General features: G+C 37.8%; 1 protein-coding gene across 1 annotated transcript in view; it reads left to right on the top strand.

Moving 5' to 3' along the window:
• Positions 1-18,143, top strand: part of SLCO1B3 (solute carrier organic anion transporter family member 1B3) — a 77,908-nt gene that overhangs the window by 2,899 nt on the left and 56,866 nt on the right. The window contains exon 2 of the mRNA XM_049782895.1: positions 9,834-9,987. Coding sequence (XP_049638852.1) covers positions 9,901-9,987 — 87 coding nt within the window. The 5' untranslated portion in view covers positions 9,834-9,900. The remainder of the gene's footprint in view (positions 1-9,833; positions 9,988-18,143) is intronic.

The following is an 18,143-nucleotide window of genomic DNA, read 5'->3' as shown; positions in this document are numbered from 1 at the left end:
AATTGATCCTCATCATGCATGTAATCTTTTTGTAAATTGATCTGTTCACTGAGTTTTTTTTTTGTAACCTACAAAACTATGCTACTTTATCAGTTTGCCATGTAATTCAGCTGCCAGCACAGAGGTCACCTTCATGCTCCCAGATAAACAGAGCCCAGGCCAGGTTCTGCTTTCTTGCTTCAGTTCCCTATTTTGAAAGTGATCTTTCCCTGTTGAATGTAGTGTCAGCTGTCTTTTTTTCATTTATATGCTTTTTGTTGGGGCTTGTCTGGTCAGTAGATTCCAACCATAGAGCTCAGTTTTTGTCCAGCATTAGAGTGTACCTGATGGGGAAAGATTTAATCGAGTTACAAAAGTTTTCTATAGAAAGGAAAAGATGTTCTGCAGAGATGTTGGTTATCAGTTTAGTGTTCATAGGACAAGATTCTTAAATAAATGTATCATAGAACAGAAGCACACTAAAATCAGGGTGTATTTTGATTTGGTTGACAACAAAGTGATTAGAGGAACATATGAATTGAACCTTGTATTGGCCCTCAGTAAAATTTAATTATTGCTAATTGAATGTTTGTGGGATCTTTATTGAACATATGCAAATGAGTGCCAACTATACATACATAACATGTCATATATATTGTATAATCCATCTTATTAGTAATCATATATCTATGCTTATGTATTTCTATAGAGAAAGATATTTTAGATACACATATATGAACTATGTGCCTATGAATGAATAAGAATATATTTTCTAAACTTCAGATAGAAATTCACATGAATAAGCAAATCAAAGAAACAGTTTGTTTTATTTGTTGTTAAAGTAAGGGCATAGGCTTTCTCTTTTAATCCTGCATTCTCCATAAACATAAAATGCCTTTCACTTTTTTCCAGTACTGCTAGGTATAGTTTTGGAGATCCTTCCCCCAAGAATCAATCAGAAGAACCAAGTAATCTCTAGTATCCTCTGGCCCCTTGAGAGTGCCCAACCAAGCCCTGAAATTTCCTAAGAACCACAAAGGTGACCCTGCCCAAAACGTATCACTGCATCCTTAGACCCTGGGACACATTGAGCAGTGGTCCAGTTGATCAGAATCGCCGAGTGAACCCTTAGCCTCTGAGCACTGGTTGGCAGGTCTCTCCAAAAATGAAAATATTAGAAATGGAAATAAAGAGATGCAACCTAATTATTTATCATGTGGAATTAAGTGGGTATGTAGCAAGCCAGCCAATGAAGATTGGAAGCAAAACATAATGAAAATAGTTGAACCCAAGCAGGTTTTAGTAGGAAAAGAGAAAGATAAAAGCAGACTCTATCCTTGAATACTCTCAAAGATTTTTTTCCACAAACTTATCTGAATAAGGATCTGAGACCAGTTTTATAAATAGCAAAAGGATTGGAAATGTTTGTCATTAAAAATATCCATACAGCATAATTGGCAAGTAAGTATGCTGTTAAATTGCTGTATGTAATTTCTGAAATACCCAGAATTATCTAAATGTAAGTCTCCTTAGTATTCTAGTCTAATTTAAGATACCTGCTGTATCATCCATGTTATGTCCCACACTGGCAAGGATGAAAACACTCAACAAAGCTTACATCAGAATTCTTTATTAGCGAACAGCGATTGCATTTCATAAGAAGGAGACGAAGTGCAGCCCTGAATAAGTTCTCCCTGTCTTTTTAAAGTGTATAATTCATCATTTTTAGCAGAAAAAATATATAATGTAAGAAGTATGATTACAATCACAATGTTATTTTTAGCTTTAATGACCAAAGAAAGCCTGATATTTGGACTCAATCAATGAAGATTATTTTCATAATTTTAAGGAGGTCCCTGTCACTGGTCTTGATTGATTAGTTTATTCAAACGTTACACTTCCAAGTGTAACCTCCCAAGAAATGTCCATCACTAGACATAAACCTGGGGCACCTGCAAAAGTTATTTATGGAGCTTGTTATAAGGAATAACAAAAGAGTGGTTCACAGCAAAACTTCAACTGATATTTTTTTTTCAGAAGAAGGACCCCATCTTTGGGCCTGACAAGGAAATTCTAATTTCAGAAAGGTGGCCACTCTACTAGGCCAAATATGTTAAGGGAGTTCCTCAGTGAGCCCTTCCTTTCGTGCAACAAAGCTGCCCTCTGAGGTAGGATGAGTTTTTTAGAGTTACTTTAATACTTTCTCTGTAAAAGCAGCAATGAGCAATTGCACCTCAAACACTCTGACCATCCAGAGACTTTCTTTGATCTCTAGATTTCTTTGAGAGATACACAACTGTTCTATGTATAGGGTGAGAGTCCTAGCACAAGTCCTCCTCTCTCAGGCACAGATAGGTGAAAAGAGCCAAATGATTGGCTGGAAGCCCAGAGCAATGCTGGTACCCTACAAAGAGCACTGGGCTTTGAAATGGTCAAGAGCATGCTAGGGTCCGAAGTCGAAGGACGAGAACACACAATTGGAGTAAAGTTGAACAAAACTCTAATCTGCCTGCCAACAGATCCTAACTGACCGGGTCAGGGTTCTCTCTCGCAAGAGACAAACTCTGTCTAAAGCCATGAATAGGATTCTATAGGGAAGGGATTTAGAGAGGTTCTAGCTTTTTGATTAGCTGCTGTCTAGGGGTACATTCCTACTGTTCCCTTGTGTCCCTTCCAGATAGGCTACCTAGTATAACCAGGTAGCTTTGGATGGTGTTAATGGAAGTAGGCTTGAGAAACTTAGCATGTGGCTTACACCATGTGGTCTTTAGATTCTTTGTTCAGAATCTAAAAGAGGCCTGCCATATGGTCTTTACAAAATGGCATCTATCATTGTTCAGAACCCAGATCCCAATATTTCCTCCTTTCTTTATGGACCTTGACAAATTCTTGACTTTCTTTGAGGTTCCTCACCCCCATCCCTACTGATGGGCACATACTGGCACCTTAGCACAGGCATCTTAACTGCACTGATGTGTGCTTGAATAAAGCAGATGACGAAATTAATTATGCAAGGACCTACTAAGAAGACCATCAAAAATGAACAGTGGTCCAGCCAGGGCAGTCATCAGGGAAGTTTTCCAGGGTGATTGAATAAACCACTGTTCATACCAGGAGGTAGAATTTTTCCATTGTCTTTCCCATACCGGCAAACTAGCTTTTACCTGCTGCAGTGTCTCACAAATGATACCTGACTCGTAAGCATAGAAACAACACTGCTCACCCAGTACCATTCTTTCCTTCAGATCCAGACTGTACCTGTTCTGGAAATCAATTTCAGCAAGGAGGCAACTTGTTCCTCTAACATCCCTATTTAAAAAAAATGTGTCACAAATGGTGGTGGATAAAGATCTTTTAGAAGGGGCTATTTGGATAAGATCTGAGATAAAGTTTCAGGGGAGCAAATATTCCAGATTAAAACAGGACACAGAAAGTACAAAAATCCCGGTGTGTGGGGGACTCTCCATCAATGGAGAGTCAGGAGGACAGGGAGCAATTGGGGAAGGAGGTGGGAAAGGGAGAGGATCCAGTAGGGAGATGGTGGGAGCTTGGTTTGCTTTGGAAGTGGGAGGACAGGAATGGATCCATTTTAGAAGGAGTCCTTTGCACCTGTAGTGAGAGAGACCTTGGTCTTCCAGGCCTGCCATATAGGGAGAGAAATGGTTTAGTTAGCAGGGGGGAAGATGAAATTCGAGCTACATGAAGGCTCTTCCACTAAGTATCTCCAGGCCACGATGTATGCTATCTTGCCCGAATGGTCACTGTCTTTGATCCTGGATGAGCCCCCAAATGCTAACGTCCAGATGGTTACTGAACACTGCCTCCTGTGTGGAATAAATCTGGGCTTTAGAAAATGTTCTTTCAGAGGTTCATTCAGTCTGGAGTATTGACCATTCTAGCTGATAGAAGGTCCGCAACTTTTCTTGATAGAAGGAATCCCTAAGCATAGTGGTGTTGATCTTAACATCTTTAAAGTGGTGCTCCCCTACCCCCAGTGGGGTGTCATTTTCCTTAGAATTTTTCTGGCTTACATTCTCACCAAATGGGACAATGGCACAGAAAAGAAGACACAACATGACTAACACAAAGATGGGGAAAGAATCAGGACAGCAGCTTAAGTTGGTTCAGACAGACAGGATGCCTCTAGGAGAAATTAAGCCCTTCTTGACCAAGTGGTACTCTCTGATATTTTTCAACCTTCCTCCACTGCTATGGACAAAGACAGATAGATATAAGACCCAACTACAACCACATAACACAACACACGGTCCTCACGAGGAACAGAAAACACCCCATGCACTGGACACAAAGACAAACACAGAGTAACTGGATACTCAGCGGGACTTGCACTCATGAGGTCCCAGGTAGGATTCAAACCCAGATGATATTTAGTGGTACTCAAACCCATGCGGAGTCATCCCTGGAAAGCCAGGGCAACTCCACAGACTTTGACCCTGGGGAGCAATACTGTGTATAGTTTCTCCCCCTACCCCCTAGTTCCATCCCCTTAGACTTTCACCTACTTCAAAGTGGTCCTAGCCTATGTTCACAGGACCTAGACAGCTTTATTGGTGATCGGGTCATTGTGGTTTGATCAAACGAGTCTCAAATAAGAGTGTCCAGAGCCAAAGGACAAGACCTCACAATTGGAGTAAAGTTGAACAAAACTTTAATCAGCCTGCCAACAGCTCCTAATTGACCAGGTCAGGGTTCTTTCTCGCAAGAGACAAACCCAATCTAAGGTCATGAATATAATTATATAGAGAAGGAATATAGGGAGGATCTAGCTTTTTTGATGATCTTTAAAATGATTGGCTTGAGCGATAGCACAGTGGGAGGCATTTGCTTGCACATAGCTGACCTAGGATAAACCTTGGTTCGATCCCCAGCATCCCATATGGTCCCCCAAAGCCAGGGGAAATTTCTGAGCACATAGCTAGGAGTAAATTCTGAGCATCACAGGGTGTGGCCCAAAACAAACAAACAAACAAACAAAATAATTGGCTATTGTCTAGGGATTTTTTTCTACTGCTCCCTTGTATCCTTTCCAGATAGGCTACCTGGTATAGTCAGGTAGCTTAGGGCAGTGTTAATAGAAATAGGCATGAGGAAACTAGCACGTGGCTTACACCATGTGGTCCTTACAAAATGACATCTCTCTTTCTCTCTTTGTTCAGAACCTAAAAGGGGCCTGCCAAGTGGCCTTTACAAAATGGCATCCTTCTTTGTTCAGAAGTCAGGTCCCAGCAACACCATTTTGTTCAGTTTTTAATCCCTGTGTGTCTATAGAGAGGCATTGTAATCTCTCATTACCCCAAGATTCACAGGCCACAGAATCCAGTTTATCCCAGAAATTTCCTGAGTTGCTTTAGTATCCTTAACTCAGACAGTCCCTGTGTGACGTTTATCAGATTTTTAAATTATATTTTCATTAAAAATATTTTTTATTTGGAACCAGATAAATAGCACAGTAGGTAGGGTGTTTCCCTTTTATGCTGTCAATCCAAGTTTGATTCCTGGCATCCCATATGGTCCCCTGAGCCTGCCAGGAGTAATTTCTAAGTGCAGAGCCAGGAGTAACACTAGTGATACTAGGTATAGCCAATATATATCAAAGTAGTCACTGTGGAATTACAAAGTTATTTATGACTGGGTTTCAGTCATACAATCTTTCAGCATAAATCCCTTCACCAGTATCCTCTTCCATCCACCAATGTTCCCCCACTCCCATTTGCCTCCCTGTTACCAGTCTGCATCTACAAGTGATATTTATATATATGACATGTAAATTTTTGTACTTTGGTTTACATTATTATTGCTGATAGGGTTTCATACATATTTGTATCCTTTCTAAGTGACTGCGATTAACACTAGGTTAGATGAATAACTTCTATCTCCCAAGAAATTTTGGAATATTGTTCTAGCCGGCCAAGTTCTTGCTCTCAGGCAATCAAGACTGAAAAAAGAGGACCTGAGACAAAAAGGCCAATTTTAGTAGAAACTTTGAGTTTCTACTAGGAAAGGAAAATAAAACCCTGAGACACAGGTTTTCTCAGGAAAAGTGAAAAATATTTTCTCCTTTTATATATTCTTATTTAAGGAGATGTGAACACTTTGCTTTGGTTATAAGATATGCAAGGTATTAAAAGAGGAATTGGGCAGGTGTCTGAGATTGTTCTCTCCTGCATATTCTGGGTCCTTTGTCCTGACTCACCAGAACTGAAATTTTTCCCATTTGCTTTTAAATTAGCCTTTGTGTCCTGATAATGTTTTAACAGAATGGCATACTCCTTTAAACCTTTACTAAGAGTGGTGACTTACACTTTAGCAGAGCAAAATCTTAATTCAATATTCCTAGGGTCATGATCTTACCCAATATATCCATTTTTTACCCTCTAAAATTCAAGTAACAAAACCTGTAGATCAAAAAAATTCCTAAAGTTATTTTTTTTGTTTTTTTGGGCCACACCCATTTGATGCTCAGGGGTTACTCCTGGATAAGTGCTCAGAAATTGCCCCTGACTTGGGGGGACCATATGGGATGCTGGGGGATCAAACCATGGTCCTTCCTTGGCTAACACTTGCAAGGCAGACATCTTACCCCTATCATCACCTCGCTTGCCCCCCTAACGTTATTTTTACTTTTTATCATTAGCTTTAATATCTTGCCTCTCAATTAAATTTAGCTGACCTAAAATTTGTATTGGTGTTAGCATAAACAACTTCATTTGTCATTAAGTTAATTAAAAATCTGTCAAGATCAATTTAGTCTTTTCTCTTCAGTCAACACAAGCTGATTCTAGTTAATAAATATGGGTAGGATAAAAAATTTTGTAGCCAGTTTATTTTTCTAAAGAACTGCATGTTTTAAGTTAAAGTAGTTTCAAACCAATATTTATTCACCACCATTTATTATTTTAAATCATAAGCATCTTGGGCCAGATATTCTAACAATTCCACTCAGAAGCAGAACAAAAGCAGAAGAGACATAAAAGAAAATATTCAAAGTACAAATATTTGCGAAAGCTCGAAAGCTTTTATTGAGTCAAGTTCAATAGTCTTGTACCTCAGCTTCAAGTTGTTTCTCTGTAATGTTATTGAAATTTATTTGTAAGATAAACAGTTCAATTCCTAATCAAAGTTGGTGCTGAAACAGAAAGATAAGTCCACAACTATTCAGCAGATATCTCTTAATTTACTTTTAGCAGTTTCTAGATCCTAGCCTGTCTTTTCAATATTTTTTTGCTTTGGATATTTTTTTAAACTTTACATTTGGCATTTTTTGTTTGCTTTGTCTGAAACTCCAGAGAATTCCTCATGGCCACAAAAGCCTTAGATAAATTTGTGTTACTACAAAGATTATAATCTTTGTTAAAATATGATCTTTGGTCTTTAGAAAAATTCCATTGACCAGCCATAGCATTCCTACACTATTTCTTTACTTTTTTTTCCCTTTGGATAAGAAAGTTTATTTCTATTTATTCATTTATGCAAAGATAATACAGTAATGGATAATAGAAACATACTTTTACATTTAAAATTAATTTTCCATTTTGAAAGGTTCAGGGCTTTCTCTCTCTTTTTTAAATTCGTCAGGACTAAAACAATGAAGTTTATTCCCTTAAGTTTTCTTAAGACTATACTGATAATTAAAACTGTTTCTTTATAATCCAGATACCAATTAATAAATCTGGAAATTTAACCTAGACTGATATATGAATGTTTTGGCATATACAGAACAAAGTACAGAGAATTTTTGAAAGGACATATTTCAGGGTAATTTCTAATTCTGAGGCATAAGAAAACCATCTTAGGGATCCTCAAATTAAGACTCCTTCATATTTATCATGAAAACTATTGGGAATTATTTCTTTACTTTTAAACTTGATTTAATTTTTCTAATAAGAAATTAGATTGAGAGCTGTATATATTTTTCTGTAGGTTCAATCATGAATTTAAAAATCTTCCAACTTAATTGTGATCCAACAAATTAATGAATAAGATATAACACATGAATATAGCATCCAGCAGGCCTCTTTTAAAAGAATAGACAAGAAAGTCAAGTGAATTGACTCACAGCCATCTTCAATCTCAGAGAAGGACTATGGAATTTCCCTGATTACAGTGAAATGGGGAACAGACAAGTGTTAGTTCCTTGTTGTGCAACCCAAGGAATTTCTTTCCATTAACAGACACAAAAGTGTCCTCCTCTCTTCACAGGACACATGGTGAATAGCCTTTTCTCTGACATAGCAGAAGGAGCATGAAACTGCCCTTGGCAGGGCCAGGAAAGAGAGGGAACACCCCCCACCCAGGGCAATGAAGCAATTCCACTAAAGGAGGAATGTTCCCCTTTCCACAAGATATTTTGCTCCCAGTCAGCTTTACAAGGGAAATATCTTGTAAGAGCTCTAATGGTACCAAGCTGGCCTACTTTAGTGCTGTTGTATGAAGGAGGTGAAGACTGCTCTAAAAGGAAGCAAGTCCATGATGGAGTTTCATTAGCCCAGTTCCTTGACTGCAGTGGATTTTGTCTTAATTGGGGAAGGAAGGGAAGTGAGGTCCTGGCCACAAGACTCAGTAATGAAAATAATGTTATGATGAGGCAAAAATTGGCCAGAGAGACAGTTCAGAGATGAAGTTGCTAGTCTTTAATCTGACTGACCCAGATTTGATCTCTGCTACCTTAAATAATCTACCAAACATCATCACAGTGACCCCTAAGCACAGGCTAAGAGTAAGTTCTGAGCACTGCTGAGTCTGGACAGCAAGGCAACTTAGAAGAATCATGAAAGACATGTTGATTGGTGATGCCAATGATGCCAGCATGTGAAATCTGAGAGTTCTCCCTTCCAAAAGTACTAGAGAAAAAAAGAGATCAGTCTCAGAATGTCACCTCAAATTACACCCCAACTCTCACCTGCCAGTGAGAAGAGCCAAAGGGAATACCAGATCCCTAGAGCTGTGGTGCCCTGACCATCAAGTAGATTCCTAGTTTTTCTCCAAATGGCTGAGCATGGGATCATGTGTAGGTCCCACTAGCTGGTTGTCATGGAGATTGCTCATTTCTCCATACACTGCAGTGTCTATAGTGGTGAAGGACATCCATAAACCAAAGGCAGTTCAGGGGATCACCCAAAAGGGGAGATTTTGCAAGAGAGGACATTTCCAAGCTACCTTCTGAATCTTCAGACAAGCTACTGCCCACATGACAAGCTCATCTGTGTCCATGTCAAATTTGTGTGGTCCCCATATCCAACTCAAAGAGTTTCACAGTGAAGTAGGGCGTAAGATACAGCACCACAGCAGGGAAGAGCAACAAAACAAGGAAAGAGACAGTCAGGCTCATCACTATCTGAGTCAGTGTTGAGAGCAGATAATGGTTTTCTTTGACAGTTTTTTCCTGGCCTTTGTTCCTGCTAGAGCTTCTCTCAGAGGGGGATTTAGCCTCCTCTGTTCTGGCACCAGTTAAGGACTTTCCAAGTATTAGGCATTAGTTCCTGTGTGCAAAAGGTGGGTCCTGGTAGCCTTCAGGCTAGTAATACAGTAACTTCTCCAAATCCCACCTCTTGTTTGTTTATTTTCTTTTATCAAGAACTAATTGTCATAGGGGGACTTTTCCTATCTGCCTACTTCAGGACCATCTACCCTAACTTGCACTCACTGTTCTTTGTGGCATGCTTCTTATCATAGACTGGTCCTCCTGGCCCAAATCTCTATTGTATCTAGATATTATTACCATAGTAACTTTATTTTTCTCATATCCCACAAATCAGTGATTTACTTGTCTTATGTTTGGCTTATTTATGAACTGCCTATCATCAAAAACAAATTATATCTTTTCTCCCTAATAGGTGATGATTTCTAATCCAAACATCAAGGACTACTGAATATATATGTAAACATACTATCTAAAGTTCAATGATGGATCAAAATCAACATTTAACTAACTCCCCAGAGACCCTGTCTTCAAGTGAAAGAAAATCCAAGTGTTGTGATGGATTTAAGGTGAAATGAGTTTTTTTTTTTTTGTTTCTAAACTAAAATGAAGGGGAAATTTTTATGGAATAAAATGCAAGCTCATTAAAAGAACATTTCTATTTCAAATTAAAGTTTTTACCTAAAATACACAATGAACTCTATACGTATTGATCTATATCTTGATTGATCCATATCTTGACTGAAATGTATCTACAGGAGAAAGTATTTTGGGGTATATTTCTAAGGGTTGAACATTTCTAATGTTTAACATTTAGAAATATTTAAAATCTATTTTTTTGGTTCTTGGTGGACAAAATATATTTATAAATTTAGTTAAAATGAAAATCACTGTGTAGTGTTTAAACTGCAAAAGGCTCTTAGACTTTTGTGTTAAGCACCAAAATTAATTAATTAATTGGTTATGATTAATTGAAAAATTAATTAATAGTTGAGTGTTAATTAATAGTTGATCATTATTGCTGGTGTAGATACAATCAATTAATTAAATAATTAATCAATATATTAGTTTTATGAATTATTTTATAGTCTTTAATTATTAAAATGTTTGGCTTTAGAGACTAGCATTCTTCATTCTAATGACTTTAAAAGGTAGAATTTTGAAGGAAAAGAAATCTACAGCAACATTTAAAATATTTTACCCAAAGCCATAATTAATGATGTTAGAGAATCATTTTTCTATATGCAAGTTATTAGAAGAAATAATCCTTTCTTTTGTCACAAAACTGACAAAATTGATGCAGAAAACCTAATCAGGGTGCATGCTGTCCACCCTGCCCCAAAGTTCAAGATCTCTGACTTCACTAAGAAATAATTTAAGAACAAGTCAAATAAGCCAGTTGTTCATTTAAAAAGATAGTATAATAATGAATGAGAGTATGCACATGTTTGAAGGATAAAGAGTAGCATGTATATAAATGAACACACTCCAACAGTAGGCATGAGTGCCTTGCTGAAAAAAGAGTGATGTGTTGTATTTTTGTTCTTAAAGCTTTAGCTAATACTGATTGGAAATGGTGGTTGCTCTGTGATGGTGGTGGTGGTGTGTGTGTGTGTGTGTGTGTGTGTGTGTGTGTGTGTGTGTAATTAAATTGAAATTAGTTTATATCCTTGTCTAGAGGTTATATGCCTGGGCTTCTTAGGGAGATTACCTTTATTGATGTGCTCAAATATGTAATATTTGTTCCTATGTTAAAGGAACTGCCATTGGCATACTAAAACGTTGGTAGTTGACCCTTAAATATTTTTTCAGTAATAATCAAACACTGCTATACTTCCACGAAACACTGCTATACTTCCCTACAAAAGATAAGGTCTCCTAATTTCCATACAAGACAGGTCATTTTCCAACCATGAGGCACAATATAGCAAATCTTTTTTTTTTTTTTTTTTTGGTTTTTGGGTGACACCCGGCAGTGCTCAGGGGTTATTCCTGGCTCTCTGCTCAGAAATAGCTCCTGGCAGGCACCGGGGACCATATGGGACACTGGGATACAAACCAACCACCTTTGGTCCTGGATTGGCTGCTTGCAAGGCAAACGCCACTGTGCTATCTCTCGGGCCCAATATAGCAAATCTTATGATGAAGTGTATTGGAATTTTATAGACTGGAAAACTTTTAAGTTCTGTAGTTAAAAGTGGGCTGGGGTTATATCACAACAGGAAAGGTGCTTGCCTTTAAGAAGAACCAACCAGATTGATCCTTGCCTGACACTTCATTTGGTCTACTGAGGTCTACTGAACACCTCTAAAAGTGATCTCTTAGCAGAGTCAGGATCAAACCCTGAGCTCTGCTGAATGTGTCCCCAAAAAAGACAGGGAAGGAAGGAAGGAAGGAAGGAAGGAAGGAAGGAAGGAAGGAAGGAAGGAAGGAAGGAGGAAGGAAGGAAGGAAGGAAGGAAGGAAGGAAGGAAGGAGGAAGGAAGGAAGGAAGGAAGGAAGGAAGGAAGGAAGGAAGGAAGGAAAGAAAGAAAGAAAGAAAGAAAGAAAGAAAGAAAGAAAGAAAGAAAGAAAGAAAGAAAGAAAGAAAGAAGAAAGAAAGAAAGAAAGAAAGAAAGAAAGAAAGAAAGAAAGAAAGAAAGAAAGAAAGAAGAAAGAAAGAGAAAGAAAGAAAGAAAGAAAGAAAGAAGAAAGAAAGAAAGAAAAGAAAGAAAGAAAGAAAAAAGAAGAAAGAAAGAAAGAAAGAAAGAAAGAAAGAAAGAAAGAAAGAAAAGAAAGAAAGAAAGAAAGAAAGAAAGAAAGAAAGAAAGAAAGAAAGAAAGAAAGAAAGAAAGAAAGAAAGAAAAAGAAAAGAAAGAAAGAAAGAAAGAAAAGAAAGAAAGAAAGAAAGAAAGAAAGAAAGAAAGAAAGAGAAGAAAGAAGAAAGAAAGAAAGAAAGAAAGAAAGAAAGAAAGAAAGAAAGAAAGAAAGAAAGAAAGAAAGAAAGAAAGAAAGAAAGAAAGAAAGAAAGAAAGAAAGAAAGAAAGAGATCATCCCTGGTGACAGAGCAAAATTAGCTCTCAAGCACCTAACCTCAGGTAGGAGTGCCTCCTCTGCCCCCAAGAACAGGGGCCAATTCCTGCCTGGCTCTGAGCTACAGGGACTCTTTTAAAAGCAACACTTGGAGCTACTTCCTGATCTTCAGTGACACTCAGAAGAACACAGCTAAATAAATAAACAAACAAATGAACAAATAAATAAACAAACAAATAATAATAGCGACTGTGTACTTCTATTCTTTTTATTTAAACACCTTGATTACATACATGATTGTGTTTGGGTTTCAGTCATGGAAAGAACACCACCCATCACCAGTGCAACATTCCCATCACCAATATCCCAAGTCTCCCTCCTCCCCACCCGACCCCCGCCTGTACTCTAAACAGGCTCTCCATTTCCCTCATACATTCTCATTATTAGGAAAGTTCAAAATGTAGTTATTTCTCTAACTAAACCCATCACTCTTTGTGGTGAGCTTCCTGAGGTGAGCTGGAACTTCCAGCTCTTTTCTCTTTTGTGTCTGAAATTTATTATTGCAAGAATGTCTTCCATTTTTCTTAAAACCCATAGATGAGTGAGACCATTCTGCGTTTTTCTCTCTCTCTCTCTGACTTATTTCACTCAGCATAATAGATTCCGTGTACATCCATGTATAGGAAAATTTCATGACTTCATCTCTCCTGACAGCTGCATAATATTCCATTGTGTATATGTACCACAGTTTCTTTAGCCATTCGTCTGTTGAAGGGCATCTTGGTTGTTTCCAGAGTCTTGCTATGGTAAATAGTGCTGCAATGAATATAGGTGTAAGGAAGGGGTTTTTGTATTGTATTTTTGTGTTCCTAGGGTATATTCCTAGGAGTGGTATAGCTGGATCGTATGGGAGCTCGATTTCCAGTTTTTGGAGGAATCTCCATATTGCTTTCCATAAAGGTTGAACTAGACGGCATTCCCACCAGCAGTGGATAAGAGTTCCTTTCTCTCCACATCCCCGCCAGCACTGTTTGTTCTCATTTTTTGTGATGTGTGCCATTCTCTGTGGTGTGAGGTGGTATCTCATTGTTGTTTTGATTTGCATCTCCCTGATGATTAGTGATGTGGAGCACTTTTTCATGTGTCTTATGGCCATTTGTATTTCTTCTTTGTCAAAGTGTCTGTTCATTTCTTCTCCCCATTTTTTGATGGGATTAGATGTTTTTTTCTTGTAAAGTTCTGTCAGTGCCTTGTATATTTTGGAGATTAGCCCCTTATCTGATGGATATTGGGTGAATAGTTTCTCCCACTCAGTGGGTGGCTCTTGTATCCTGGGCACTATGACTGTGTACTTCTTATAGAACATGAACTCCAACACAACACGGAGTAAGAATCATACTTCACGTGTGGCAATGGGGAAACAACACAGAACAACAGCATATATAGAAAATGAAGATGACAGCTCTGATGACTCAAAAAAAATGCCAACTACCTAATTAATCTCTCAGATAAGGAGTTTAAAATAGAAATATGGAGGACGTTCGTTGTACCTAAAGAAAGCAGTGATCAATCTGAACAGACGACAAATATAAAAATAAGAAAACTCCAAACTCCAAACTGAAATGCAGTAGAGGAAGTGAAAAACGCTATGTAAAGCCTATCCAATAGAATAACAGCACTGAAGAGAGAATTGGTGAACTGGTCAAGGGAATACAGATAGGAAAGGAAGAAGTCAAGCTCTCACTGTTTGCAGATGACATGATACTCTACTTAGAAAACCTTAAAGACTCTACCAAAAATTTTCTAGAAATAATAGACTCATATAGCAATGTGGCAGTCTACAAAATTAATACACAAAAATCAATGGCCTTTTTATACACCAATAATGATAGGGAAGAATTGGACATTAAGAAAACCATCCCATTCACATTAGTGCCACACAAACTCAAATATCTTGGAGTCAACTTGACTAAAGATGTGAAGGACCTATACGAGGAAAACTATAAAACCCTACTTCAAGAAATAAGAGAGGACGCTCGGAAATGGAAACACATACCCTGCTCATGGATTGGGAGGATTAAACCATCAAAATGGCAATACTCCCCAAAGCATTGTACAGATTTAATGAGATTCCTCTAAAGGTACTCATGACATTCTTCAAAGAAGTGGATCAAACACTTCTAAAATTTATTTGGAACAATAAACACCCTCAAATAGCTAAAGCAATCCTTAGGGAAAGGAATATGGGAGGCATTACTTTCCCCAACTTTAAACTGTATTACAAAGCAATAGTTTTCAAAACAGCATGGTATTGGAATAAAGACAGATCCTCGGATCAGTGAAATAGGCTTGAGTACTCAGAGAATGTTCTCCAGACATACAATCACCTAAATTTTGATAAAGGATCAAGAAATCCTAAATGGAGCAAGGAAAGCCTCATCAACAAGTGTGTTGGCACAACTGATTAGTTACTTGCAAAAAAGTGAACTCGACTCCCAGTTAACACCATTTGCAAAGGTAAAATCCAAATGGATTAAAGGCTCTGATATCAGACCTGAAACCATAAGGTATATAGAACAACATGTAGGTAAAACACTCCATGACATTGAGACTAAAGTTATCTTTAAGGAGAGAACAGCTCTCTCCAAACAAGTGGAAGCAGAGATTAACAGATGGGAATATATTAAGCTGAGAAGCTTCTGCACCTCAAAGGAAATAGTGCCCAGGGTACACGAGCCACCCACTAAGTGGGAGAAACTATTCACCCAATACCCATTAGAATAGGAGCTAATATCCAAAATATACAAGGCACTGACAGATCTTTACAAGAAAAAATAAAACCACCTAATCCCATCAAAACATAGGTTGAAGAAATGAACAGACACTTTGACAAAAAAGAAATACAAATGTCCAAAAGGCACATGAAAAAATGCTGCACATCACTAATTTTCAGGGAGTTGGAAATAAAAGCAACTATGAGGTACCATCTCACTCCACAGAGATTGGCACACATCACAAAGAATAGCAATAAGCAGTGCTGGCGGGATGTGGAGAGAAAAGAACTCTTATCCACTGTTGGTGAGAATGCTGTCTAGTCCAACCTTTATGGAAAACAATATGGAGATTCCTTCAAAAATTGGAAATTGAGCTCCCATATGATCCAGCTATACCACTCCTAGGGATATACCCTAGGAACACAAAAATACAATATAAAAATCCCTTCCTAGTAAGGAGTACCTATATTCATTACAGTACTATTTACAATAGCCAGACTCTGAAAACAACCAAGATGCCCTTCAACAGATGAATGGCTAACAGTGGTAAATATACATAATGGAATTTATTATGCAGCCATCAGAAGAGATGCAGTCATTATATTTTCCTATACATGGATGTACATAGAATCTGTTATGCTGAGTGAAATAAGTCAGAAGGAGAGAGATAGATGCACAGTAGTCTCCCTCATCTATGGGTTTTAAGAAAAATAAAAGATATTTTTGCAATAATTCTCAGAGACCAAGAGAGGAGGGCTGGAAGGTCCAGCTCATACATGAAGCTCACCATAAGAGTAGTGAGTGCAATTAGAGAAATAACTACAATGAGAACTATCCTAACAATGTGAATGAATGAGGGAAGTAGGAAGCCTTTCTAGAGTACAGGTGGGGGTGGGGTGGGGAGGAGGGAGAATTGGGACCATTGGTGGTGGGAATGTTGCACTGGTGAAGGTGGGTATTCTTTATATGACTAAACCCAGCTACAATCATATTTGAAATCAAGGTGTTTAAATGAAAAAAAAATAATAGTGAGCTGGAAGGTGAGATGCATAACTCCATACAGCAGAAGAAATTGGAAAAGAACCTCAAAGCAAATGATCAGACAATGTAAAAGATGCTCTATTTTAAACAGATAAAAATAGAAATGTTCAATAAATTCAAAAGAAATAACATAAGAATCATTGGAGTCCCAGAAACCCAGGAAGAAAATCCCCATGAAGCATCAACAGTCAAGAACATCATTACAGAAAAACTCTCAGAATACTGCATGCAACCAAATCCTGCATGGTAGAAGAGTGCCACCTGGGGGCCCGGAGAGATAGCACAGCAGTATTTGCCTTGCAAGCAGCCTATCCAGGACCAAAGGTGGTTGGTTCAAATCCTGCTGTCCCATATGGTCCCCCGTGCTTGCTAGGAGCTATTTCTGAGCAGACAGCCAGGACTAAACCCCTGAGCAACGCTGGGTGTGGCCCAAAAACCAAAAAAAAAAAGAAAAAGAAAAAGAAAAAGAAGAGGGCCACTTAAAAGAGACTCAAAGAAAAGCACCCCAAGACACATCCTAGTCACAATGATGAATCCCACAGATAGGGATAGAGTACTGAAAGCAGCAAGATCAAAAAGGGAAATTACATTCAAAGGAGCATCCTTAAGATTTATAGCAAAAAAAAAAATTACAGCAGACCTGTCACAAGAAACTCTCGAAGCCAGAGGCAGTGGTTGGATATTGTGACAACACTCAATGAAATGAATGCTTCACCTAGAATACTACACCCAGCCAGACTAACTTTCAGGTTTGAAGGAAGTATACATGGCTTCACGAATAAATAACATCTCAGAAACTTTACAGACCCAAAATCATCCCTAAAAGAAGAGCTGAAAGGTCTACTTTAAGGAAAGAAGGACCAACAGATACAACAAACTTCTACACAAAGATGACACTAAATCCCATGATAAGTATCTCTCAAAATCAATGGATTAAATGCACCTGTTAAGAGACACAGAGTGGCAAAATGGATCAGAAAGCTGAATTCAACATTTTGCTGCCTACAAGAAACACATCTGAATCATCAAAACAAGCATAGACTCAAAATCCGAGGCTGAAGGAAAATCATCCAAGAAAGCAACACCCTTAAAAAATCCAGAGTGGCCATATTAGTATCAAATGAAACAAACTTTAGACTTTGAAAAGTTATAAGGGACAGAGATGGTCATTTTGTACTCATCAAAGTATATGTACAGCAAGAAGAAATCACACTCCTAAGCATATACGCAGCCAATAATGGACCTGCAAAATATTTAATACAACTCTTGACAAACCTGAAAGAAGATAATAATAATAGTAATAATAATAATAATAATAATAATAATAATAATAATAGTGGAAGATCTCAACACTGCCCTGACACCCCCTGATAGGTCAACCAGGTTGAAAACCAGCAAGAATATATTAGCTCTGAAAAGAAAAATGGAAGAAAGTGAGCTATATATATATATATATATATATAATTTGGCACTACATCCTCAGAAACCTGGAAACACATTCTTCTCCAATATACATGGGTCATTCTCCAGGAGAGACCCCAAGCTGGCCCATAAAACATATCTCCATAAAGTCAAGAGGACAGAAATTGTACGAACTACCATTACTGATCACAAGGCACTGAAATTAGATGTGAACTACAAAGAAACACAAAAGAAAAACTTTAATACCTGGAAACTAAACAATTCCCTACTGAACTACCAGTTTATTTTTGGTGGCTTCTTATGGTAGTCGTTAATGATTATTTTTATTTATATGTCATCAATTTTTTTATTTGCCATCAAAATTTCTTAATTTAATTTAATTTTTTCATGTCTAATTTTATTTTCTTGAATCCTGTTTTGCCCTAACAACTGTGTCACCAATTTTTTATCTTTTATAAAAAAGAACTCCTTAATTTC

Source organism: Suncus etruscus, chromosome 11 (assembly GCF_024139225.1).
Source record: "Suncus etruscus isolate mSunEtr1 chromosome 11, mSunEtr1.pri.cur, whole genome shotgun sequence".
Classification (NCBI taxonomy): domain Eukaryota; kingdom Metazoa; phylum Chordata; class Mammalia; order Eulipotyphla; family Soricidae; genus Suncus; species Suncus etruscus.
The sequence above is the reverse complement of the archived record's forward strand: the minus strand, read 5'-3'. Positions and strand labels throughout refer to the sequence as shown.